Raw genomic sequence first — 27,749 nt, 5'->3', positions numbered from 1 at the left:
TATGTTCTCTCCTCCCCCTTAGCACATGCTCTTATGATCTTCAAATAAGCTCCTCCCGAGGTAATCATCATTTCTTTAATTTTCCTTATAACCTCTTTCTCCATGCTAGCTCTTTATATAATTCTCCCCTTTTTAAGCACCAATAATAAAAGGGTGAACTCTTCAATCAACCTCCTCCCTTTCTTTATCATCTGGTGAGAGTACCATTGGAGTAGACAAGGTTGTTGGATGACTTGACCACAATGGATGAGACATTAAAACAATAAAGTAAAACTAAAATGACATTTATAGATATTTTTTAAAAAATAGTAAAACAATTGATATCATTAAGATTAATTATACCAATAAAAACGTATCATTTAGTCAAATCATACAAACCAATATTTTATGCAGACAACCATGGCGAACAATCAATGCCTTTACATTATACAAAACGGCAAACAATCATTGCCTTTACATTATACAAAAACGGCCTGAAAACAAGGCAAGTACTTCCTCCATCTCCATATTTTCCTCTTACACCCCCATACTTCCAAAAAATATCAAATTACTCTCATTCTATTGACTTCTTTTTAATTCCAGAATATGGAATCTATTGACTTCACAGCTTACAAAATCCAAAAACTAATATTTGTATTTTTTATTTATTTTAGATTGAATAATCCAGAATGCAAATTTTGTATTCTAGATTATCCAATTCGAAATGTAAATTTTCCAGAAAACTACCCAAGAAGGGTAATTTTATTGTCTTTTGAAATATGGGAGTGCAGGAAGAAACACTTGCCAGGCCATAATGATGGGCTAGAAATGGATGATCCAATCAGTGTCATTACAGTGCCAAAATGATCTATATCTTGGGCACAATGACCTTTTCCACGTATACATGCTGACTGCTGCATGCTTTTCACCTATACAACAACACAGCATCTGTTAAAAAAGGACGTTATGGTGTAAGTAATTCTTCCTTCATGGCTCGACCTCTTCCACGAGAATATCGTTTGGAAATCAACTGCACTGATGTGCTAGTTTCCATCATGAGGCTACCAAATTTTACTTTTTCCTTTCACAAATAAATGATTGACTCTGGAAATTCTCTGTAATTGTTCAAAATCCCTTCCATGGTGCATCTCTACATCATTAGCTATCCGCTAAAGAATAGGCACTTCCAGGAACCTCGACTAAAAGCTCATCCTCGATTATACTACCTCGTTCATCGATAACCCTATGGTCCTGAATTTGATTCATGAAGTGATGTCATTTGAAAGCTCATAACATTCAACAACTTTGGTTAACATATATTGTTAATGGTTTTACATGTGCGTGTAAACTGTAAATAACTTGTGTTTGTTTAAACAATTTTGGATAGTGAGGTGGAGAACAAAATCATATTTTACAACTAGCTCAAATTTACTTCCTAGGCATGCAAAAGTAATCAAAGCAACTTATGAAAATACCATCAGGAAGCAGGTGTAAAAGTAATCAACAACCTATATAGTACAATAAAATAAATACAGAACAGCTGAGTGAGTAACCAATAGTAGAACACAACAAAATAACAAATCTAAATATAATTATTTTCCAAGCTTGCTGCATACAATTTTTATGTTCCACCTCGAGAAGGAGTGTTAAACAATATTCATTAGTTGTTGTATAGCTTTTATAAACCTTCCCTCTTTTGGACTATCTATTGTCAGGGTTAAGATTCAGGCTTTTCCTTGTAGTGTACTTGTTCACATGTTTTCATATATATATATATATATATATATATATATATATAATATAATATAATATAATATAATACATCAGCTGAGGGCCGAGGAGGAATCACTGATTTCTGGCCATCATCTAAATTCAAGTGGGCTTTTATATGTAAGTGTGTGTGTGACAAGAGAAAAATATAGGAGAAAAGGAACATAAGAGATCTTATCTTAGGTCTCTTTTCAAAGATGTGAATCTTGTAAGAAAGTCAAGGAGGGAGAAAAGAAATAAAAGATAGTTCACCCCTATAACCTAGATTATATATAGCTAGGACACAACAACTTATATAAAGTTGCTCAAAATATAATATAAATTATTTTAACACTCCCCCTTCTCAAGTTGGAACATACAAATTATATGTACCAAGCTTAGAATATATATATTGAATTTGAAGTCCTCCCAAGGATTTTGCAAAAATATCAGGGAAGATTCTTTCCATAAAGCTAGTACTAAAACACAGAAAGAATAGCAACAGATTCTAATTACAATAAATTTTAATATTAAATTGACAAAATGAAATCATCTAATTCTGATTACAATAAACAATACCTTAATATTAGCGCCAGCAGAACCCTTAATACCATTTTTCATACTATTCATTAACTCTTTCAGTTTTTTCTTAGCATTTGCTTTTGCTTTACATCGTTCAGCACATTGTGCGGCAGTAACATCATAATGACAGGCCACACAAAGAGTCCTCAGATTCTCTAGCTTGCATTCACCTATAGAAATAATTAAATAAGGTATGAAATTAAAATCAAAGGTAAAATCCATTTTTTCATCCAAAATAGCAGAAATAAATCAATGAGAAAAAATTAACTAAGATATCAAATAAGCACTAAGCTAAAATATAACTCGGATCAAGAGTAAATAGAAAGGAGGGAGAGACACGGATGCATTTCAATAAAAAAGACTAACAGAACAAGGAAAAATTATAAAAAATGTTAAGTGATTCAGCTGCTGAATATTTAATGACGTTTGGATCAAATCAATCACCATTTAAGGATTCTTCAAGTATCAATTACAATAAATAAAGTACAATGATGGAAAAATGACACCAAATCATTTCCATTCATTCACGATAGATTATAAGGTCACTCAATAATCAAGAACAATTGGACTTAAGTAAAAAAAGTTAAAGAAGATGGTGAAATCAATAGAAAAAGAACATTGGATAAAAATAACATAATGTGAATTGGAAAATTCAAAGAAAGAATAGGACACGAGGAAAAAAAAAATTTATACTAATTATGTCAATGTACATCTATCCGGTAACAAATTGGATGGAACTAATTATGATACTTGAGCATTAGCTTAAGAGTTAGGGTTGATCAACTTACTCAAAGCGTAACAACTATTGCTGAAAATGAAGTAACCAATTGGATCAAAATTGATGCTCAATTATTCATTGTTCTCAAATATACTATTCACTCATCTTTAAAACAAATATTTCACGCTTACGAGACATTTTCATAAGTTTAGGAACAAGCCAAATTATTATACACCAATGATACTCAACATTTTTATGGTGTTTTACAAAATCTCCTCAATATTGTTGCCCCCAGACATCTTGATGGTTCAATGGCTAAATATTTGGGTAAAGTTCATTTTCTTCTTCACCACTTCAATGAGTTATTGCCTCCTGCCTCCACTCCTTCTCAAGAACTCGAGCAATGGTCAAAGTTCTTCATGTTATTGGCTTTACATGCCTTCTTGTTGATTATTCACATGTCTATGATCAGATTTTGGGATCCCTAGTTGTGCCTAATTTTACTTCCACTTGTTCCACCCTTTTACGTGTGTCAGGTAAGCCAATCACTGATATACTTGCTTCCGTTGATGACTCTTTTGCTTTGGTATCTCAGTGTGATCATCGCAATCGCCCTCGCAAGCTGGGCAAAGGGCATCACAACTATGAATATTGTCATAGGCTAGGCCACATAATTGACAGGTGTTATGCCTTACACGGTCGTTCTCCTCGATCTGCTGCAATTGTCCAAACTGTTCCTTCGTAACCGCCTACTTCATGTAATATGTTAAAACAAACTGTTATTTTCAATGAATTTCTGAAGTGGTATGAGAACCATCAGCACTCTAGTTCCACTACTTCTATTCCACAAACAGGTACATCTTTTGCTAGCCTCACTCACTCCAATTCTCTTGTCCCTTGGGTTCTAGACTCAGGTTCCACAGATCACATTACTGGTAATAAATCTTTTTTCTCTTCTCAGTCTACTTCAGGTTATTTACATTATGTTACCATGGCCAATGACTGCAGCGTCTCATCTCATGGGTCTTTATTTAACTTATTATTTGTTAATCGTCTCACTCGTTCCCATGATTGTGTTATTTATTTTACCAAAGATTTTGTTTGTTTACAAGAGTGGAATTCAAAATGAATGATTGACACCGAATGTGAGTCTCATGGTATTTATCACCTACAAAAATCTGTACATGTTGGCGGCACTGTAATTGACTCCCCATCTCTCATTCATGCTCATTGGGTCATCTTAGTCTTGCCAAGATCCAACAGCTTGTTCCATCTTTGTCAAAGTTATCGAGTTTGTCATGTGAGTCGTGTCAACTAGGGAAACAAAGTCGCAATTCTTTTTCTAGTAGTTTCTCACAACGTGCTTCGTCTGTTTTTGCCTTAGTTCACTCTGACATTTGGATACCAAATTGTGTTAAGTCCAATTTAGGATTTCAGTATTTTGTTATGTTTATTTATGATTATTCAAGATGTACTTGATTGTTTTTAATGAAAAATCATCTTGAGTTGTTTCCTATATTTCAATCCTTTTCCAATGAAATTAAAAATCAATTTGGAGTTTATGTTTGAATTTTGTGCAGTGATAACGCCCATGAATATCTCACCAAGTGTTTAGTGTATCTATCTAGTAGTAAATGTTATCATTGCTCTTATAGGCAGTGATCACCATAACATCTCGCAAGTAAAGCAACACCTTTGTCACCACTTTTAGACCAAAAAATCTTGATAAACTCATATTTCTTGGGGATTGAGGTAGTACAATCAACAATGGTATCGTTATCTCTCAAAGGAAGTGTGCATTAGATATTTTGGAAGAAATTGGGTTAATTAATTCAAAATTTGTTGACACACCCATGGATCCCAATGTCAAATCAAGGGGAGCCTCTCTAAGATCCTGAGAAGTACAGAAGATTAGATGGAAACTTAAACTATCTTATTGTTACTCGTCATGAGATTTCCCTTGCAGTTAGTGTGGTAAGTCAATTTCTTAAGTCCCCATATGTAGATCACTGGAATGTAGTCATTCATATATTTAAGTACACTAAAGGTTCTCCTAAAAAAGGTTTGTTATATGGTCACAATAACCATACTAAGTTGTTTGTTACTCAGATGCTGATTCGACAGAACTCCTTCTAATACATGATCCACTTTGAGATGTTGTGTCTCCATTGGTGATAACTTGATCTCTAGATAATTTGTTTTTCATATTAGCTCAAATCCCGCCTTTCATGAGAGGACCTAACATATTGAGATTGATTGCCATTTTATTCGAGAAAAGGTTGTATCTAGAGACATCTAAGACTGAGTTTGTTAATTTGAAGGATCAATTGGCAGATATTTAGGTACCTAGAATTGATTATATTTGAAACAAGGTTGGTACATACGATTTATATGCACCAACTTGAAAGGAAGTGTTACAAGAAACGGGTTAGTCCATACGTTTTGTATGTTTCTTATCTATAAATACATAACCCTATGTTTTCAATATACACAAGGGATTAATCCTATTCCTCTTTTTACTTTATTTTCACATATCTCTTCAAAAATTATGCACCTTGTTATTATAGACAATGGATCCAAAGTAGCATATAAGAAAATATGCTAATTTTTGTCATACAAGAACATGGTATGGGTTACCTAATTAGCCAAGCACATGAATCACGTGAACTTTATTATTTGGAAGGGAGTCCACTTGTTTCTTGTTTCGCTGCCTCAACTCTCAAGCTTTTGTAAAGAGAAAAAAAATAAAAATCTCATTTAAATTGTATGCCTTTTAATGTTGAATACAAATACTCTTGTGCATCATTATGGAGATGCAATTCTCGTTACCTGTTTTTTAAGAAATAGAATATCTTCTTCCTCTCTTGAAAATCAAATTCCTCACTCCATTATTTTTTCCAAATGATCTTTTATATCATGTCTCTCCTAGAGTGTTTAGTTGTAATTGTTTTGTTTTTCTGGGATATTCTCACCTTTAAAAAGGATACAAATGCTATTCTCCAACTACCAAAATATATTATATGTCAGCTGATGTCACCTCTTTTGAGAACTACAATACTCTTGTGCATCATTAGGGAGATGCAATTCTCGCTACTTGTTTTTTAAGAAATAGAATATCTTCTTCCTCTCTTGAAAATCAAATTCCTCACTCCATTACTTTTCCAAATGATCCTTTATTTCATGTCTATCCTAGAGTGTTTAGTTGTAATTGTTTTGTTTTCCTGGGATATTCTCACCTTTAAAAAGGATACAAATGCTATTCTCCAACTACCAAAATATACTATATGCCAGTTGATGTCACCTCTTTTGGGAACACCTTTTTTCTCATCATCCATGAACTTGCTTTCAATCAAGAGGTTCTCCCTGTTCCAACCTATGGCCTTCTAATGATTCCAGCTTTTTCTACTTCCAACCATAATGAAACCAAATTAGACATTGCTCCACCACCTTTTGTTACATACAAACGCACAACACAAATAGCTCCTCCCACTCTTCCAAAAGTCTCATTATTAAGATCTTCCTCCAATACTCACCGTAACTCTTTCACATGACTTGCTTCAGATTGGTCTATTACTTTTAGCAAAGGTATCCAGACTAATAATCTATATCTTATTTATAATTTTTTCAGTTATCATCATTTATCTTTATCGTATTCTATTTAACTAATTTCAAATAAATTTTAAATTTGAAACACAATGTATGGGTCATTTTGTAGGAAAAACATGTCTCTATTACAAGAAATTGATATTATATATCTTCCTAAGAAGAAAGTAGGATTAAACTTTCAAATAAATTCTACCTCCTCCTTCATATACTGGAACAATATGATCAGCATGCCATGCATTTCCTTCAGTTGGTTCATTGACAAGCTTCTCAAGCCTGCAAATGGTCAACTAGTACTTTAGAATACTGTAGGTGTAAGGTTAACAAGCAAGTTTACTAACACTCTTCTGTATGGACAGTATTTCAACAAGCCCGTAAGCTTATTAACATAAGAGAATTAACCCTAGCTATTTCACTTTCATACTTTATACTTACATGTTCTTCCGTTTAGCAACATTTGGTGCTATTTTTTCTATGAACTCTCGTCGCCTTTCCAATGACAAAGGTCTTGTATCCTTAACAAGCTTATGACAGTCCAATTGGCAATTTGTGCACACACCATGTTCAATTTTGAAAAGTTCCTGAAGATCTCAACTCAAGTACATTTAATGTTACCTCAGAGACAAGACAAAACTACAACATACTGTTTGAGATAGAACATTCAAATTACAAAAGCAAAATTAATAAACGAAATCTTAATTTGAAGTGAATATGATCAATGTTCTGACCTCACGGAGGAATCTGTTGCTAGTTCTCATTCGATACTCCTCATAGCAGACAAGGTTACAAAAAAGATCTTCTAGAAATTCAGGTCTCTTGGCATTCTTACCCCTGAAAGTAGAGTTGCTAACTATTGAACACTAAAATTAATAATAAAGGCAATATTCGATTGGTACGGAACTTACTGGCACTGCTTTTGACAAAGCTTACAGAGTGGATCATCTGTCATAGTCCAGCCTTGAGTGTATTCTTTTTCCTTCTTACCGTGACCACTTCGCAAATAAACCTTCCTCCAAACAGCATCTAGTGGTAAAGGATAGCTGATCTCTATTAAGGGTGTCTTGCGTCTTTTACTTCCACCATTTAATAATCCCTGTCAAACATAGACTTATGTTCTGTGACATTATATAAAACGAAAAATATACCAGCAAGCATGGATTAACTTCATGAAAAATAATCATATCCACTCAAAAAAGTCAATTTCGCTATAGTTACTTTGCTGTTGTGGTTGTTGCTTTCACTCAAATAGCATAATTCAACATCCAAAGGAAGTTGTAACGGTTTTCCAATTAACTTCCTGCGTTCAATTGACCTTAAGTTCTTCCATTCTTCCGCAAAAGCTAGAAGAGCATGCTTACAGGAGGGGTTGTCCTTGACAGATACATATTCTCTTTTTTGTTTTCCACCATGAACTTGTTTCTCATCAGCAGCAACATAACATAACAATTCAAGTTCCTCTGGTCGAAAATTTTCATAAAGTGGTTGTGGTCTTTTATCAGTACCCAAAATACAAGTATACAAGTGGATCCTTCCAGTGTATGGGCTTACCTGAAGAAAAAGAAAATGTTATTGGCATTTATAAATAATAATCAATGGCACAATTCAGCCTATACGTATAGCACCAAGAGTGGCAAATATACAGTTGAAAATGTGCACATTATGCTCTAACAAAAAGTACACCAAGGAAATCACATAAACCCACACTACAACCAGAATTTAAGCTCCTATATTCTTTCAAATACATGTTTAAAAGAGAGAACAATAGATGCAAGAGATGCTGAAAAATGTGTGCATGGACTACATACCAGAGTCTATTTTATATATAAACTGATTATAATAAACACAAATTATTATAGTACATTAAATTCCTGTACACATGATATGACAGCCTATTATTAAGTATGATACTATGCAAATAGGGAAATATGTATAGCTAACACAGATTATATCCCTTATTACTCTCTATTTTCTTTCCATATTTTGTATTCTTGACTGTTGGAAATACAAAATTCTATGTTCTAATAAACATTCAGAAAATCCTACATCGTTTCAGCGAAATAGGTTTTTTGCTACACTTGAATTTGGATACCAAGGGTTGCAAGAATACCAAGGGTTGCAAGAATACCAAGGCTTGCATGAGAAATCATGCCCATGGGAGCAGAAGGAGTTAACTTGCAGAGGAAGTTTAAGTGACAATTGATTTTCTTAAGGTTCTTGAAAGTTTGAAACCATAACGTCATATGATCACGACACTACTTTATAGGAGGCAGGATGAGCCTTTCAAAGATATGGGTTGGCCTCTACTCAACTTTTTGTCAACTCTCAGACCCACCCTTTATCAGAAACTTTGTATTCAATGCATGTGATCTTCAGTAGACACACGTGCAATGTTATAATTTAGCACATGCAATACATGAGATAATGGGAAGTCTACTTATGCATTACATTGCATGTGGCACTTCACGTTGGTCTGCAAAATAGAGTTAGTTTGGGTATTCTGAATGAAAAATCACTCTAATGTTTTATCCATTGTACAAAAGTTTTACAAACTAACAATATATGTAATTTGTCTTCCTAGTTTCAGTCTAACCTACCTTGCAGGAGTTCTAAGAGAAACATTTTGTGCCCACACACCGCACAAAAAATGTTGTAGTTGAGAGAAAAATGGTCACCTAATTGTTACAACTCACCCTCCTCCTTCACTATAATGTACCTCTTCGTTTTTAGGGCCATGTACTTCTACAAAGTGTTATTTAATAAATAGCATGACCTTCTACATTTTTTTTTAAATTGTCAAAATTGAGCAACTTATTCATAGTTTCCTACCTAAACTATATGGTAGGATTTCTCATTACTTTTATGTATATTTAATGTAAGGCTCTCCTATAAACTATTGAATGAGCTAAAGAGATGATACATACTCTCAAGCTCTTTCCTCCATTTTTCTATCTCTAGTTGACATCATAACATGTTGATCATGCCACAAATTTTACCTACGAGCACCAAATCAAGAGCAACTCTCAGAGCGACTAGAATCCCACCAATCCCGGAGATAAATTCCTCCACATGTGTCAGTTCATGCACATCTTTGCATGATGAACCCAAGCACGTGCAATCCACACACCACCTTCAGATCACCATAGAGACGTCGTGTTGCCTCTGTTGCTCTTGTTGGCCTCTTTTGTCCCTGATCCAACCTCCTTTTCTTCCTTTCCCATTGATTGGAGTTTGGCCTCCCCTTTGAACACCTTCAAAGTTCCTTTTTTACCCTTTTGCCCTCCTTTTTTTTTTGCAATGGCTTTTGGACATGATCACCGTCTTCTAGGTCACCGACAATTACTTCAAAGAAGCCTAATAGAAAAAAAATCAAGAAGAAGAATTTTACGACCACTTAAAAGATGGTGGTGCAATACCATTACACATTGTTGACCAGTCGAAAAAGATAGATTTTCAACTTTAAGCCTTGTTGTGGCAATATGTTGAACCCAATATATTGAGAACTCTTAGAGCATTCAAATCATGTCACTCTTTATTGGAAAAAGACTAAGTACGTTATGACTCTACTCGTAAATTTGCATCTCTTCAACAAGATCATGACAGGACTTCTTTCATTATTGAGCCATGTATTATGCTTCAATTATAAACAACATTATTATTGGTTGTTGAATTCTTTACAACTGATCAATAAGTTCCCAACTATAGGCTTCATTAATAGACCGTCTTGCATTCATATCACCAACAAGGAGACACATTCCATCACCCTTGTTTACGAGGCCCACATCAGACATATGTACCTAAGAATACGCTTCAAATCCACTGCTTAAAATTTCTTATTCTATGTCAATTTCAGACAAAAGACTAAAATACTTCTTGTGAATAGGAGTTCTTGTTGAAATATGGGTGTAAATATTGCACATTTACTTTACAATAAATATAGATTGTGATGGAAGAGGCCCAAGCACAAGACCAAGTACAAGCCCAACAAATAGAAGATCAGGGCCAATTACTAGAGCTATGGCAAAGAAGGTTCAAGAGGACTGGAATACAGTTACTGATGGCAGAGAAACCTCCCAATATATGTTCAAAGATGCCATAACTCTAGTGTAGATTAGGAATTTTATTTGTTATTTTTCCTTAGATGAAATTTGGCACCAAAAAAACCAACCTAGGTTAAATTAGGGTTCTTTAAAACACCTAATTTAACCAAGGCCGGTTATGACTGAGCCATGGAGAAGAGTGCACATGTTCCACATGTGCTCCCCATCACATGCTCCATGTGCGAAGTCCCAAAATAGGCGCCAAAATTCAAATGCAATTTCCATTTGAATTTAGCTTTCATTTCACTTGTATTTGGCTATTCCAATTCCGGCCCTCCAATGCTATAAAAGGAGGTGCTTGGTTCATGTAAATGAAGATTAAATCTAGAGTGAATTGCTACTAGTAGGATCGATTATGAGGAAACTTTTGCTCCAGTAGCAAAAATGAATACAGTCAGAATTATTCTCTCTTTGGCAGCGCACTTTGATTGGGAGATGCATCAGTTTGATGTTAAGAATGCCTTCTTGCATGGAAGCTTGGAGGAAGAAGTATACATGGAGATTCCACCGGGCTATGGTAATGTTAATGAAGAAAATAAGGTGTGCAGATTTAAGAAGGGCTTGTATGGTCTTAAACAATCACCTCGTGCTTGGTTTGGAAGGTTTACTCAAACTATGGTATCAAAGCCATTTCGAGTCTATCCTAGCGAATGTTTGTGTTGGGCCTATCATGCCACCTACTATCGGACCGCTATCTGACCACCTATAATATATAGTCTCACGCACGAGTTGGTAGTCTCGGCGTGAGGACAATTCATTACCTCAACCTCATGAGCTGGTTTTATGGGGTTGAGTTAGGCTTAAAGTTCACTTCTTAATATGGTATCAGAGTCATTTCGAGTCTATCCTAGCGAATGTTTGTGTTGGGCCTATCGTGCCACCCGTTATCGGACCACCCATAATATATAGTCTCACGCACGAGTTGGTAGTCTCGGCGTGAGGGGGGTGTGCTGGAGATCCCACATCGACTAGAAATTAGAGTCTTTCATAGTATATAAGTAAGTGCAAACCTCACCTCATTGAGCCAATTTTATGGGGTTGAGTTAGGCTTAAAGTCCACTTCTTAATATGGACTATTGGAGATCCCACATCGATTATATGACAAATTTATAGTATATAAGTAGATGCAACTCTCATCTTACAAGCTAATGTTGTAAGTTTCAGTTAGACTTAAAGTTTACCTAATAAGAATCATGTTTAGGGGAAACAATATCCTTTGATCACATGTAATGAATGCAATAAGAGTACATAATCATGCATCAATGGTGTATTCCAGCACACAATTTTATGCTGAAGGTGCCTCTATTTTCTCCCTTGTAATAATAACTAATAAATGACTAAAATGATATCAATTTTCTTGTACAATGGATTTATTCAACCAACAAGTTATAAATTTACCTCAAATCGCAGAAAATCAACTTGATTAGAACAATGACTATCAGCTTCAACCAGCTGAACAGACTGGTTGTCATCTGCTTCTGTTGTTGAAACACATTTCATATCCTGCAACTATAAATAAGACAATTAAGCACTCAGGCAGTCATTCTATACATTAGGAAGTTGAAAGAGAAACTGGACCCCAATTACTGGATTTGTGTCTTCAAAACTCTTTCCAGTATATCTCTCCATATCTTCAAAAACATCAGCATCACAACTTCCATTCAGAACTGAAGCTTTGCTTAAATCTTGGCAGGAGACATCGTCAGCCTATTCTAGCAACAAATTAGAATAATTTAAGAAAAAGCAAGTAATATAGTGAATAAACAAAGACAATGAAATAACAGGCTTAATTGAGGCAAAAAAATTTAAAGTTTAAGTACCAATGTATTACCAAAACATTAAAACTCTCAGTTGACTTGTTAACAAAAGGAGATCCCTCGCCAGATTTATCATCTTGACTTGCTTCTGAATCATTTGAATTTACTGCAGGAGGTTGCTCATCCAATTGTGTTTCTTCTACTGCAACTTTGCATGCAGATTGTTCTTTACGATTATCACTTTTAAAAGATGAGTCTAAAAACGAAATACCTTCAACCTGCCACCAAATATCCCCAAAAGGAAGAAGATATCATATGAGGAAAAACGTTATAAAATGTAGCAAAATATCAAACATTTTTGTTTTCATAATAATGGCAAAAGAAGTGTATCTTGTTAGGTTATCAGAATATTAAAATTTGTAAGACAAGCTTTCACACCAAAGACATGTACAGTGTTGAAACCAAAATAAGCTCTCAACAGGTTGGAGACTTTATTGACAACCAATGAGAAATAAGTCATTCAATATAACGAAGTAGTGAACTTATGATATGTCATTACTTGCAAAGAGAATCAATATAGGAAAGGGAATTCATCTATGCATCCCACATGCATCTTCCAATCCATTTATTTACTGCATAAATTTATTTGGTATTTGATAGGTTCAGTAGGAAAAGGTAAGGTACAGCTGTATCTAGGGGAGTTAGTAGAGATACTTTTGGAGAAAAGAAAAATAGAAGGATAGCTGGAGAGTGAGGTTCTCTCAAATAACCTCTGATTGTATTGTGTACCGTTGTCTTCTTTGTATTCCTCAACTCTATCCCTACTACATTGGTGTGGGACTGGAATTCAAAAAGGGCAATAAAATTCAAGATTGTGTCTTTTCTTTCCTATTCTCATGTCAGTTCTATCAGTATTATTTTCATTTATTTGAGAAAAAATAGCACACTGTGACCAAGTGTTACACTCTGATTTTTACAAATATCTACACGAAATCTGTCAATGATAAGTCACTTGAAATAGATGGTAGACCCACAAATCGTAATGAGCTAACTTAAGATTTAAAAATAGCTTACTAGGGTAAAGAAAATTTGCAAATACATTTGCTTTTCAACATGAAGCTAAAAGTGACTAGCTAATGAAAAACTGGTATATGATACCTCTATCTCTTTCATCGCATCATATTTGCCATCAGTTGTACGTGAAACACGTTGCAAACTTTTGTTCATATTTTTCCAATGTGATTCATCCAATGTATCCTGCAGAGATATTATACCAAAAAGTGCAGCTTGTAAGAGACATTAGGCATATCACAACAAGCCCTAATCCCAAACTGTCAGAATGAATGAGAACCTAATCACCTTTGCACAGAATATGTAAACATTAACCGCATTTGTTTGTCCTCGACGATGAGCTCTATCCTCAGCCTTCAAAACATATTAACATTATTTACTTATGATACACTGCATCTATGGCACAATAGAAAAGATTTCACCAAATGTAACACTTTGCACAATTAGTTGTAAGAAAGATGAACCATTAGTTCCATTAGATTTATCGGCTTACAGTGAGCTAGTTCCAAATTTGCAATAAAATATTAGCAACTACCGTGTACAGATACACCTAAGTGTCAATTCCCTTTGTTACAATTCCATTATTGTATATCATTCACCAATAGGACTACTTCATTCCCTTTGCTATACTAACCAGTTCTATTTTAGGGTTTCCCACTCATTGACACTCCACTAACGCAAAATATTTCAAGATGTTATAATTACATAAAAAACGATCCCTTCATAATTAGAAATATCAAAATCATATATGTATTATTAGTGACATTTATTCTAGAATCATATTTATTCACAAATAAATAAATCATTTCTGCTATCATAGAAACACACTATTTCAACTCAATTCTTATTTTACAAATAGTTTAACGCGGTGTCTAGAGCCTCTTGAAAACTATGTTTCCCCAATGGACCCACGGTCTCTAAAGGAGATTTCTTTATGGCAAACCCTTTTATTCCTTTCGAGGTTTACTTAATGTTCCTAATGGTGGTTTTCCAGGTCTCTGACAACCTTTTTAGTGACAGTCTTTTTTCTCCAATGACCAAAAGATTGGGATTGTGTTGTGCTAATCTACACAAACATACAAAACACAACCTAAATACCTACCCACACACCCTCATGCATGCGAGAGTTGACCACCTCTCGCCTAGGTCGCCCCTCGTGTGACCATACACCAAAAGTTGCAGTTCTATTGAAATTGATTAGGTGGTTCGACCTTCTTTTTTTTCTCTCCTTTTATATTCTAATGTTTTTAAATTTAAAAAAAAAACATTTTCCAACACCAACAGTATGCATCTCGAATATATTCTCCTATCTTTTTAACTATATTGTTAGTATTGAGAAGATGGACAATCTAACTATTCCAATTGGGCTTCCAAAATTAAGTTGTGGTTCAAAGGATTGGGCAAAAAATCTCATCTCAATACCACTACTGAATTCGTACAAGTAGATGAATGTGAACAATTGATAAAAATTGATGTTTGATTGTGCAATGTTCTCAAGTCCACTATCGACACCTCATTCAAACCTATTTTCCATCCTTATGAGACTATGCATTTTATAATATTTGAAGTGAGGGCCAAGCCCCCATACCAATGATACCTAGCATTTTTATAGTGTTTGACAAAGTTCTTTTGCCATTGCTGCTCCACGACAATTTGATGGCCTATGTCTGATTGGGCAGATTCAAGTTATTATACATGATTTTAATAAACTTCTAGCACCATTTGTAGATGTAAAGAAGGACCTGGAGAACCACAATACATTTTTTGACTTATGCTTTGTATGGCTTGCCACAAGAGTATCATGCTACATGTGATGGGGATTACTTTGCAAGATCACATCTCAATATGGACAATTGTCATTGAATGTGAGTTGCAAGGCCTCTACTATCTTTCTCCATCAACACTTGTTTGTACATCTACTTTCTCCCATGATGATTCATGCACAATTAAGACTCCCGAGTTGAACAAATTGTAGAAGATGGTGTCAAGTTTAAAAAATGTCTAGTTTGAAATGTGATTTATGTCAGTTAGGTAAACATATTCATCATTCATTTTCTAAAAGCATCAATAAACAAGCTTCATCTCCTTCCTCTACAATTCAGTCTAATATTTGGGGTTCTTCTTATATTGTTACTCATTCTAGTTTTAAATATTGTTTCCTTTATTGATGACTAAAGTAGATGTACATCCATTGGCGGTAAGCTAAATTAACTCATTGTGACTCATCCTGACATTTCCTTTGTAGTGAGTGTAATAAGTCAATTCTTGAACTCTCCTTGTCAAGATCATTGGGATGCAATTGTACAAATCTTAAGAAATATGAAGAATGCTCTTGGAAAAGGCCATAAGGTTTAGCACATTGAAGCTAATTGGGAAACCTCGCCTACCGATAAACACTCTATTTCTAGATATTGTTTTTTTGTTGGGAATAGTTTAATATCTTTGAATAACAAAAAACAAAAATATTGTGGCAAGATCAAGTGTAGAAGAAAAATACAAGGCAATTGCTTTAGTCACCTATGAGCTGATATGGCTAAAGTAATTTCTCAAAACTTAAATTTGAAGAAAATTCCCAAATGTGTCATATATGTGACAAGCAATCAGCATTACAATTGCCTTTGGTTGTGTACCATGTCATTTCATACGAGAAAAAGTTGGAATCTGAATATATCACCACGAGATTTGTCAACTATAGTCTAAGCTGAACTCATATGACTTATATGGTCCTTGAGGTGGAGTGTAATTACAAAGTTAAGGATCATATTTTTATTACTAGTGACATTTATTCAAGTATTATATCAATTTTTTTCTATTTATTGAATTGATTTTATTTTCTCAATATAAATAAATCACTTGTATTGTCACAGAAACACGATTTAACACGAACCAAATCAATGTCACAACAGAAAACGCAAGTCACTAGCATATGATACCAATTCTACAACCCAACAATAGTTATAAATACAACTTAATCAATGAAGTGGTATTCAAACAAACAGAACCTGGAGCATTAGAGTTGGGCATTGTGGTAGCTCCAAGAACACTACTTCTTGCGCTGTTGAGAAATCAAGTCCAAAACCTGCTGCTAGAATACCTATTATCGCAATTTTAACCTTACATAAAAATGTAACCCATAAGTCAGTAATCATAAATGAAGCATGAAACTCATAAGTCAGTAACCTGAAATTCAGAACACATGTTGCATGAAGTGCATAAGAAAGTACGGTAGTAAAGGGAGTTTGATGTTGACGGAAATGCTCAAGGTAGTTTATGTTAGGAATGACATGGTTCTTACTTTTAGCATACGCAACAAAATGTCCTTTTAATAAGTGGAGCAACAGACTTGATATAATGTGACATTAATTTGCTTAATAAATTGGTCAAGTATTGATGCATGCCCACAACAAGATTAAAAAAACATCAATTTGGAAAATAGAACAATGAAAATAAAACTCAGTCTGATTGTCAGAAAATGCTACTTCAAAGTTTTTAATTGTGCAACAGGAGATATAGAAAGTAAAAAAAATTACAAGTTATAATTTCAAACACAATAAACATAAAAATAGAAAATATCATAAATAGGGAATAAAATAAATAGAGCGGTAATTTTTCACAATAACTTGAGGAGAAAAGGCAATGGTTGTGATACCTCTGGTGATGACCGAAATGAGACTACTGCTGATTGCCTATCTCTGGCAAGAGTATTTCCATCAATTCGTACAAAATTTATACCTTTCTCGCATATAAACTCCTGAATGGTTCAGAAAGAAAAACTTCACATAAAAAATGCATATAAATGTTTGTCAGACATAATAGTCATCAAATCACAAGAGGGAAAAATAAATAGCCAATGAAATAAATGAAGACAGCAGGAGAAGATCATGCTCCAGTCACAAAACAGGATCAAGTAGTCCAGGTATTCCAAAAGTAAATTGTACCTCCTATTTACTTCATGAAGGTAGGCTAGGAGCATGATTTACTAGGGCAATATTTGCTTTAAAAGTTCCTTCAAAGTTAAAGTTCAAAAACTAGCTTTAAAATAAAGTAGAAGCTGTTGACAGTTTTTCATTTCTTTTAACTTCTAAAAGCTCCTTCTTCATATTTTTTATTCAAACAAACTACTTTTCCTTTTCTTTTATAAAAATAAGTTGCTTAATTTTCAAGAACTTTTAGAAAATGTGTTTGGCCGAACTTCTCTTTTTAAGAAAAGCCTAAAACAAGTTGGACCAAACACTACCTAAAGCTGAAATATGATAGTCGGCAAAAAGCAAAAAGAGAAAGGCCAAAAGGAAAAACATTGAGTCACTGACATCACTCCACAATTTTACATAACTGCTAAGCGGATTTACAGTAAGCAATAGTTTCCAAACCTGTACTCCATCAAGAACTTTGAGGTGATGAGCAAAAATTATCATTTTTGAAGCATTCTCTGATCCAGAAACAATTGGATGGAGGGCAAGCCATTCACGAAAACCAGAAAGCTTAGCAATTCCAAGTTCCTGATAAGAAAGCTTTCCTGACAACAGGTACAAGAGATGAATGAAGAAACTTATATAACAATCTTCTGCATTACAGCCATAACATATATACACACACACACACACAAACGGTATTATTATCTTGATACAAGAGAAATAGCACAGCCATTTTCTTTGAACAACACAAAAAATAACTACCAAGCAACCCTTTTGACAAGGTGCATTGACAAAGAAATTTGACAAGAACATGAAATTTTATTTAATTTTCCAATTTTTGCATAGTTCAAAAGTAGGTTGGTAAAGTTACATATTGCAGGTAACAATTGAACATTTTTTATTACTTTTTTGGGTCCTATTGGATATTCTTGTGACCATCAGTATTATATGTCTTTTTGGCATCAGAAGAAAATTCTAAATCATCTAGGTTTACAACTAGAATTGAGCTATTCATGTGGTAAGCAATCAAATTCATTCTTTTGAAGTAACAATTTCCAAAGCTTTTGATCCTGCCTTAGCAGTACGTTTTTACGCGAAATCATCCCAATCTAGTAAAACAATGATGAACTTAAGGCTATCATGTGACACATTAGATGACACACAAATTCAACATCTCACAGAAGTAGAGTCAAAGATTCCTTGACAATACCATCAGGTTCATCCAAATTTTCTAAAGGTATGTCTTCACTTTCCCTTTCAGTGGCCTCAATACTTAATTCCCCAATTGCAGTTTTAGCAGCAACTATATCTGATCGCTTTATCAACAGTCTTATAATTTGCCGACGTTTCGGAGGTAACTGTAGCATCACATGTTCCTTCAGACGCCTTATCTACAATGGACGACATCATATAACCGTATTCTTTGCAATCAAGGAAAAAACAAGAGACATAATAAAAAGAACAATAAGTGTTTAAAAGTAAAATGTGGCACTCAATAACCAAATGAAGATTTAAAATAAAAAATCACTCAATCTAAGTCATCTCTGAAGTACTACCTAAGCGTTTTTTTTTCAAAATAAGCAGTAGCTTGTAAGAACTTAATGGAAAATACTATTGTGAAGCCAAAATACAATTATTTAAAAACAACAATGATTCCTAGGTCTTGTTTGATACACTAGAAAAGGATATAAGCCTATATGAAATAACCAAATCATCAAATTAGAACAACAATCAAGCCATATCCCACAAGGAAAAATTGGGTAAATAAAATGAAAACTATCAGATCACATTCATCTAAGAGTCTAATTTAATTGTGCAAATTTCACAGCCAAACTGCTCTCATTGCTTCAAAATGCCAGGCTAGTCATTTGAAAAGCAGATGCCAAAACAGACAAATGCTTCTACAAATGTAATTGATGTCAGTAATCCAAAAAAAAGAAAACACAAAAAATTGAAGTACTGATCAGATGATTAACATGGGATGAGATCCAACCATAACAGTTTGCTTTAGTAACACGTTTAACTCTTCCAAGCGCACACCCTTTGAATAATCCTGCGGCATAATCCCATCATTACGTCAATTTCTTAACAGTGAAGTACAACCCAAAAAAGAAATATGAAACTGAATTATATATATATTCCACCACTTTTCCCTCATCATAAGTAACTAAAGATTAAGAAGATGACAATCTTTAAGTAAATGATGGGTATTAAACAACACCTCCAAGAGGCCAAAACAGAATCTAAAAACTCTATAACCTTTGAATTAGCCTGTTTTCCTAATAACAATTTTATAAAATTTTCATTGGTCGACTGCAACCATATTTAAAATATATTTATACCAACCAAGGTATGGGAATAACACAAGTGATCATCCTGAAATACATCATAGGAAAGGTAATGATCTTCTATAGTAAGAAATAACTTCTTAGCAGCTAGAAGATAATTATGATGTAAGCAAAATATATAAATACAGATGTTCTCCAAGCACACATTCATAGAGAGGATATGAAGTACTTCTATATCAGGATTACCGCAAAATATTTGCCTTGATTGCCTTTGATATATTTTAAATCACAATAAGTTTTTGCAAACTCGTATTTAGTCTTCCCCAGCAAACCAGGCCTGTAAATAGAAGCATGTTGCAGAAAATTGCATTCAGAGGCTTTGTAGATAGAAAAATATAAATATGAAAAACACTCAATGTGAATATACTTGCCATAACATATTTATCTGGTTATATATGTCATACGGTCTATGAGCGCCTAGGAAGAAAGGCACCATAAGATGTAAGAAATTTGAATTGTTAAAATAATAAAATCAGGAAAAGTGGACACAAAGAGCAGAAAGTTAAATATAGAGTCAAAACCAAAATATTAAATAACATTTTTCATTTTCGTTCCAAGTTGAAAGCAAATGCAGCTGGCTTGCTGTGATTATGCTACAACCTTGACAGAGAAGGAGTCCCTGATAGCAGAATTATACGATTGACTTTTGAAGCCACATCGAGAACAGCCTGTATCTGTTTAAACAAAGATATCAAAAAATAATTTTTTGACTTTAGCTAAATAGAAGATACAGAGACAAAGGATAATACAATAAATTACAATTACAAGGCTGATATTAAGAATATGAAAATCTGCCTTCTGAAAGCAGTTCTTCAAAATGAAAATAAACTAACATGTTTGATTTTGGACTCTAAGATGATAAAATATAGTTATTTGATTCCCAGACCCCAATCAGATGTTCTTATCTCCCACTAATATAAATCTCCTCCCTCAATCCAAATTCATACAAGTTCCCAGCAAGCAATTATAAATTAGCCCTGCATTGGTATATACTAACTTTAATAAATTGTAAATGCAAATTCACAATCCAGGGCAAAAAAGAGAAACAGTGATAGTAATTGTAGCTACAACAATTATGCTGTCACCACCATTTACAAGAACCAGGAAGCCTCTATCTTACGAGTAGCACAGCAGTAGTTTCCACCCAAACAATCATGCACACAAAGGCAATGGAAATCAGTGTTTTGCAAAAATAAATACACAGGTATTTAATCTTTTTTCTTCATTTAAATTTCTTTAAATGTGAAAAGATTATTGAAGAAGCCTGGAACAAGCCTTGGTATGGCTGCCCTGTGTATATTATAAATCAAAAGCACAAGGAAGTTACAAGTAGAATTAAAGTATGGAGTAAGCAATTTTTAGGCAATGTGCACCAACAAGTTGTCTCAGTTAATGACAAAGTTAACCAGATTCAGTTGCAGATTGCTAATACCAGCTATGATGGGAATCTTATGCAAGAGGAGCAGCTTGATATCAAAGAGCTCAATCAAGATTTATTATTACAAGAGGAATTTTGGAGGAAAAAATCTAGAACCAAATGGTTTGCTGAGGGAGACAGGAATTTTTATAGAAACTGGATCAGAAAACTCAAAAGAAAGGAAATTCTCAGATGAAAAATGAGAACTTCATATAATACCTTAAATGTAGAGAAAGAAAACAGATATTGGCAACTCTGTTGATAGTTCAGCTCTAGCGACTGGCAAGGGCCCTATAAGAGGTTCATTTCCTTCATTTGGAAAGCCTCCCAAAAAGGCTAATCGTCATGATCGTTGGTGCAATTATTGTAAAAAGACGGGTCATACTAAGGAAAGGTGTTTCAAACTTCATGGAAAGGAGAAGGTCTTGGAACGTACTGGAGGATTCAAAGGTACCATACAAAGGCATATTAATCAAGCATCATCTGACTCTGAAAGTGCGACCCTACCTTTCCCTCAAATAGCAGAGGAGGTCCCCTCACTCATCAAAAAAGAGTTGGAACGTTTACGAGCTCTCATGAACTCTCTTAGTAAGACTAGCTCTTGTTCTTTAACCATGAGTGGTAAGAGTTCTAGTTTCTTATCCTTTAATCCTTCTAGTACTGAGAATATCTGGATTATAGACTCTGATGTTACGGATCATGACACCTCATTCCTCTTAATTTTTCCTCTTAATTTTCGTCCTACAATGCCTTATCTTGTGACCAACATATTACTGCAGCTAATGATTCCAATACCCCCATTACTGGTCGTGGTAATATCCACCTTCAACCTTTCTTTCCTTTAAAAATGTGTTTCATGTTCCCAACCTATCTAATAACCTCTTGTCTATTAATAAGATTACCCAAGATTTAAATGTGCAGTGACATTTTCTTCTTCCCATTGTGTTTTTCAGGATCTTGCCACGGGGAAGACAATTGGACTTGCTAAAGAGCAGGGCGGGTTATATTACTTACAGAAGAAAGAAAATAAAAAGTGTGCTTAAATACAGGCACACCCTTCTAATCTTCAGCAAGGCACTGAATCTTGGTCATCTTCTCAGATATGGCTTCAACACAGACGTCTTGGTCATCCTCCTTTTAGTACCCTAAAGTCCTTATTTCTTGTTTTATTTACAAAATTATCGATTGAGTCTTTTCATTGTGATGTTTGTCAGTTTGCTAAACACCACAGAACAACTTTTCCTTCGAATAATAATAGAAGTTCTAAATTTTTTTATCTTATTCATTCAGATGTATGGGGACATTCCCATATTTCTAATATCTCGGGTGCAAAATGGTTTGTTTCATTTATTGATGATTGTACTCAAGTTACCTGGATATTCCTCATGAAAGATAAGTCTGAAGTTTTTCACTTGTTTGTAAATTTTTAAAAAATTGGTTCAAACACAATTTGAAAGTCCAATTAAGAGATTACGTTTTGATAATGGAAGAGAATATGTGAACCAAAACCTTTCCAAGTTCCTTAAGGAAAATGGAGTTGTTCATGAATTAACTTGTGTGGACACTCCTCAACAAAATAGGGTTGCAAAAAGGAAAAATCGTCATCTCCTTGAGGTTACTAAAGCTTTACTTTTCCAAACGTTTGTTCCTAGATCTTACTGGGGGAGACAGTCTTGATTGCCACTTATTTGAATAATAGATTACCCTTTCGGGTTTTAGAGGGTGTTACTCTTATTCAACTTATGACCACATTCTATCTTCTATTCCCATTTTGGCTAGTCTTCAGAGTCGTATCTTTGGTTGTCTAGCTTTTGTCCATGTTCATAGTCCGTATCGGGGTAAGTTAGATCCACACGCCATCAAATGTGTCTTCATCGGTTATGCCCCTAACAAAAAGGGACATTGGATCGATATAAGACAAGGTTGGTTTCTAAAGGATACACTCAAACCTATGGGATCGATTATGAGGAAACTTTTGCTCCAATAGCAAAAATGAATACAGTCAAAATTATTCTCTCCTTGGCACTTTGGTTGGGAGATGCATCAATTTGATGTTAAGAATGTCTTCTTGCATGGAAGCTTGGAGATTCTACCTGGTTATGGTAATGTTAATGAAAAAAATAAGGTGTGCAAACTTAAGAAGGCCCTGTATGGTCTTAAACAATCAACTCGTGCTTAGTTTGGAAGGTTTACTCAAGCTATGGTATCTTTGGGGTACCGACAAAGCCAAGGTGACCATACTTTGTTTATAAAACATTCTCAGAGTGGTAAACTCACTCTACTTTTGGTCTATGTAGATGATATGATTATTACAGGTGATGATGAGATTGAAAAACAAAATTTGAGGGAGAGACTAGCTGCTCAATTTGAGATGAAGGATCTTGGGAAGCTGAAGTACTTCCTTGGGATAGAGGGCATCTTTATTTCTCAAAGGAAATACATCCTTGATCTTCTCAAAGAGACTGGTAAGTTGGGATGTAAGACCACTGGAGTGCCAATAGAGAAAAATCATTGGATTGGAAATGATGAGGAAAACCCAAAAGTGGAGAAGACACAATATCAAAGACTTATGGGAAAACTCATTTATCTATCACACACTAGGCCAGACATAGCTTATGCAGTTAGTGTGGTTAGTCAATTTATGCATGATCCAAGAGAAAGACACTTGCAGGCAGTAGATAGAATTATTCATTACTTAAAAGTCTCTCAAGGAAAAGGATTGTTATTCAAAAAGGGGGGAAATTTATCCATAAAAGTACATACTGATGCAGACTATGCAGGATCGATTGTTGATAGAAGATCCATCACAAGCTACTACATGTTCTTGGGTGGAAATCTAGTGATATGGAGGAGCAAGTAGCAAAATGTAGTTGCAAGATCAAGTTCAGAGGCAGAATTTAGAGTCATGGCTCAAGGAGTGTGTGAACTATTATGGATGAAGATCATATTTGATGACCTAAAAATAAAATATGAAGCTCCTATGGGCTTGGCGTGTGATAATAAGTCTGCTATCAGTATTGCACACAATCCAGTTCAACATGATCGAACAAAGCACGTAGAGATAGACCGACACTTTATTAAGGAAAAGTTGGATGATGGTCTTATAGCCACTGAGTACATCTCTTCAAGACTCCAATTGGTAGATATGTTTACTAAGGGACTTCCCACAAAACAATTCGAAGATCTTACTTACAAGCAAGGAATGATAGATATACATTCACCAACTTAAGGGGAGTGTTGCATAATCAAGTGAATTATGTTGTAATTAAGTGCAGATTCCATTCTATATTTATTAGGACAGATTTGCTAGTGATTTGATTTTATTTGATTTGTACAATTTTAAACACTCATTATTTCAGACTTTCATTACATATTATTTATTTCCTTAATTAAGTTGTAAAACAGTCTAAAAATAGATATTGTAATCACATTTGTAATACACATCAGAAATACATTCCATCTATTTCTTTCAATAGCGTACCTCTCCTGGTTCTGTTTTCTTCGTACATCGCACATGATGAGATTCATCAACAATCAGAAGAGCCCATTCAAGTTCAAGCATGTTCTTTCTTAAACGATGAAGCATGGTATAAGAAATAACCACAACTCTAGGGCTTCGTGTTAAATATATAGGATTGTCTTGATGGCCAAAAACTGAAATTGAAGAAACATCTAAATGTCAACTAGCTAGCACGAGAAAGTAAAAATTATGTAAAAAAGACATGAATAGAAAAAAGGCCAAGCAACAAAAAAGGAAAACAATGTACATAATTTCAAATTATTTAGAGTAAAATCTACATTAGTGATCACCAACAGCTTTACAGTAGTATTGAAAATAAATTACCCAAAGACCATTTAACTGAATATACAGCAGACTAAAGTGAATTGCTGAACAGCTTTTTCATTCTGATAATTACCGTGGGGTGTGGCTTTCATGTATGTTATTAATGGAAAGGGCAAAGTGAGGCCCTGCAAGAAAATTCTATTTTCCAAATAATACTATCATTTTATTTTTAATAAGCTATTTATTTTAAGCTTATCTTTCGTAATGTTATCATGTTGGCTTTGAAATCTGTGCCACGTTGTTTTACTCTTAAACAGTCACAATGCAAGAATCAACTGTGTACCCAAATGCAAATTTGAATATGTGAGTATTCATGTGGATTTCACTGTTATTTTTTTGTCTCATTCATAAGGGGTTTCAACAAGCTTTACATTGGCTGTCAAGGGCTTGGGATTGGCCATAGAGAAATCCATAAGGAGAAGAATACAGAGGTGGACAATGAGTCCTTTTATCACAGCCAAAACTAAGCAAATAGTAACAGAACTTATTTGATGGCCTAGTAGTAGTAGAAGGTTGTATTACTGAGAGAACAAGCATGGCAAAAAGATAGAAAATAAGGACCAGATCTCTACTGAAAGCAGTACATATAGTGTACAACTCACTTCAGCTACAAATATCAGTGGAATGTCAGTATCATCAAAAAATAAATGCAGAGAAAATAGCAAAAATAAATTGTAAAATAAATACAGATTATCCAAAGCCATCGAGAGGGTCTATTCCTGCAATTCCATCTACTCGGATCTTTCCTGCTTCTTCTCTCTCTTTCTTTCCCCTCCTCCCCCTTTCTCCCCTCTTCCAACCAACTGAATAGCCCTATGTATATTCCCATTCCCATGCCTCACACCATGTGTACAGTTAGTTGTGCTTTTACTCATTGCTTTCGGTGATCACAGTGAATGCACTGATCACATGAGGAGCTAATCCCCATTCCGTCTCCCTTTCTTTCTGCAATAAGCTTGGATAATTGGTGACTTACTAATGCAAACCCATGTTTCATTTAAGTTTCAGAAAATTGTGGCCTTGAATGCACAATGCAATCACACCAAGTTGTAAAGCACTGAAAAGTTGGACTTACTTCCATGACCACATAACACCAAACGTTCTTCTAAAACTCATGTCCAATATTCCTGAATCTAATCATGAAGTCAGCTTAGTTCCAAATCTTCTAAGTAGTTAATGTGGCCAATTGCCAGCACTCAAAAATACCCTACTTGATCATCAACTCATCCTGTGTAACTACAAACCACTCTTAACTAACCACCTAATCAACAAAACACCCATCCACACAAAGTGATTTCCACAGTAGAGTGCTCAAAACATATATTTATAAAACATGGCTGATTCATTTAACCAATCTTTCCATTTAGTCCAGGTACCATATCCAAAACCATCTTTTCCTTTTACTGTTCAAATCTCCCAATGTCAAACCATCTTCAGTACAATCATCTATGCATCCTAAGAATTCCATTAACATACTATTCAAACACATGAACTTTACTGTCATCTCAAGCACTCAACATTTCTTTCAAGAACAACACTTTCACAGTTTCCATTGTCAACTGTGACCAACCCCACCATTGATCATTAACAAATACCACAACCTTGCTTAGAAAGCAAAACATTACCGAGATGTATATCAGCCGGCAAGCAGAAAGGAAGCCATCGCTCCAATTCCTCCGCCCACGAAAACCGCAACACAGCAGGACAAACCACGAGTATAGACCCTTCATCCAGAAAACACCCGGCAATAGCAATAGCCTTATACAAAACAAAAAAACCATCAATCAAACAATCACATCAGAAATTTACAATCACATTTACACAGTTCAGCCAAACACAAATCATCACAACAATGAATTTCGTTACCTGGAGCGTTTTCCCGAGGCCCATATCATCAGCAATGAGGCACCGCGCGCCTCTTCTCAACGCGAACCGCAGTCCGTCGTGCTGGAAAGGGAGCAACACGTCAAGGAGAGTCCTTGGGAGTTTGGCGATCAGGCGCTCTACCTCCTCGTCGGCCAAGTGCTCCGGCCGCACCGGAGTCCACCGCCCAGCAGCGACCGAATGCGAGAGACGTTCCACCACGTTGAACGTCGCCCAGGGGATCTCCTCCACCTGCAGCGCCTGCGCCTCGGCCTTCAACTGTCTTAGCACGGCGTGGTACTCCGTGAGCTTGAACACACAGGCCTTGACCCCGCCGGTGGTCTGTGTGAAGTGCGAAAGCATCACCTGAGAAACGAAAAACGAAATTAGGGTTAATGAAAACAGAAGAGTGGTGTGATCATTAAAAATGAGAGCGAGAGAAGTGAAGTACATTTGAGAGAATAGAGTTTAGAGTGGAGAGGCAGTGCTGGTGACCGGGGAAGGGGAATGAAGGGAGAGGAACGGGCGTGACGGAGAAGGAATCGGAGGAGCATATTTCGAGTCTTGCAAGGAACTTTATGGGTTGAGGTTTAGGAAACTTTTGGCACTTGAAAAGGTGCCAAGGGTTGGGATTGGTGGTGATTTCTCCTTCGCGATGAGGTTGTTCTTGTTGTTGTGCTTTGGATTCTAAGAACGCTTTGCGTTTTGCGATCGCCGCTGCGCGGTTCGCTTCCACTTGTCGTTGTTGTTCTTCGGTGAGTTCCATTTGCCAGTACTGGGCATGCAGCAGAATGAGTGAGTTTGATT

The 27,749-nt window shown here is 35.1% G+C and overlaps 1 protein-coding gene across 3 annotated transcripts; it reads right to left on the bottom strand.

The window, feature by feature from the left end:
- Positions 1–336: 336 nt before the first annotated feature.
- On the bottom strand, positions 337–27,749 carry LOC137821998 (SNF2 domain-containing protein / helicase domain-containing protein / HNH endonuclease domain-containing protein). 3 transcript variants are annotated; one of them, XM_068626837.2, is made up of 24 exons: positions 27,394–27,749; positions 26,946–27,308; positions 26,705–26,837; positions 24,717–24,889; positions 20,419–20,492; positions 20,190–20,225; positions 20,005–20,095; positions 19,464–19,523; positions 18,681–18,861; positions 17,927–18,072; positions 17,206–17,307; positions 16,559–16,669; positions 13,845–13,910; positions 13,644–13,742; positions 12,560–12,763; positions 12,316–12,435; positions 12,127–12,237; positions 7,847–8,179; positions 7,537–7,724; positions 7,360–7,462; positions 7,067–7,212; positions 6,828–6,907; positions 2,308–2,480; positions 337–1,230 (listed from the first exon to the last, which is right to left on the bottom strand). In XM_068626837.2, exons 1-24 carry the CDS (start codon positions 27,706–27,708, stop codon positions 1,138–1,140), a joined length of 3,501 nt encoding a protein of 1,166 aa, XP_068482938.1. In that variant the 5' UTR covers positions 27,709–27,749; the 3' UTR covers positions 337–1,137. The 3 variants fall into 3 exon arrangements, with proteins under 3 accessions (XP_068482938.1, XP_068482939.1, XP_090151931.1); XM_068626838.2 differs by having other exon boundaries at positions 12,127–12,231; XM_090295805.1 differs by lacking the exons at positions 24,717–24,889; positions 26,705–26,837; positions 26,946–27,308; positions 27,394–27,749 and having other exon boundaries at positions 20,190–20,235; positions 20,419–20,494.

This window comes from Phaseolus vulgaris, chromosome 9 (assembly GCF_051622355.1).
Source record: "Phaseolus vulgaris cultivar YP4 chromosome 9, ASM5162235v1, whole genome shotgun sequence".
Classification (NCBI taxonomy): domain Eukaryota; kingdom Viridiplantae; phylum Streptophyta; class Magnoliopsida; order Fabales; family Fabaceae; genus Phaseolus; species Phaseolus vulgaris.
Note: the sequence above shows the minus strand (reverse complement) of the source record. Positions and strands in the feature narration are given on the sequence as shown.

What these genes read in the sequence shown, in the direction of transcription:
- LOC137821998 (XM_068626837.2), bottom strand. Translation starts at nt 27,708, where the DNA reads ATGGAACTCACCGAAGAACAACAACGACAAGTGGAAGCGAACCGCGCA. An exon ending in GCCTCGGGAAAACGCTCCAG is followed by an intron (nt 26,838 to 26,945) that starts GTAACGAAATTC and finishes GTTTTGTATAAG; the next exon opens with GCTATTGCTATTGCCGGGTG. An exon ending in AAATTTGGATGAACCTGATG is followed by an intron (nt 18,073 to 18,680) that starts GTATTGTCAAGG and finishes ACCTGTTGTCAG; the next exon opens with GAAAGCTTTCTTATCAGGAA.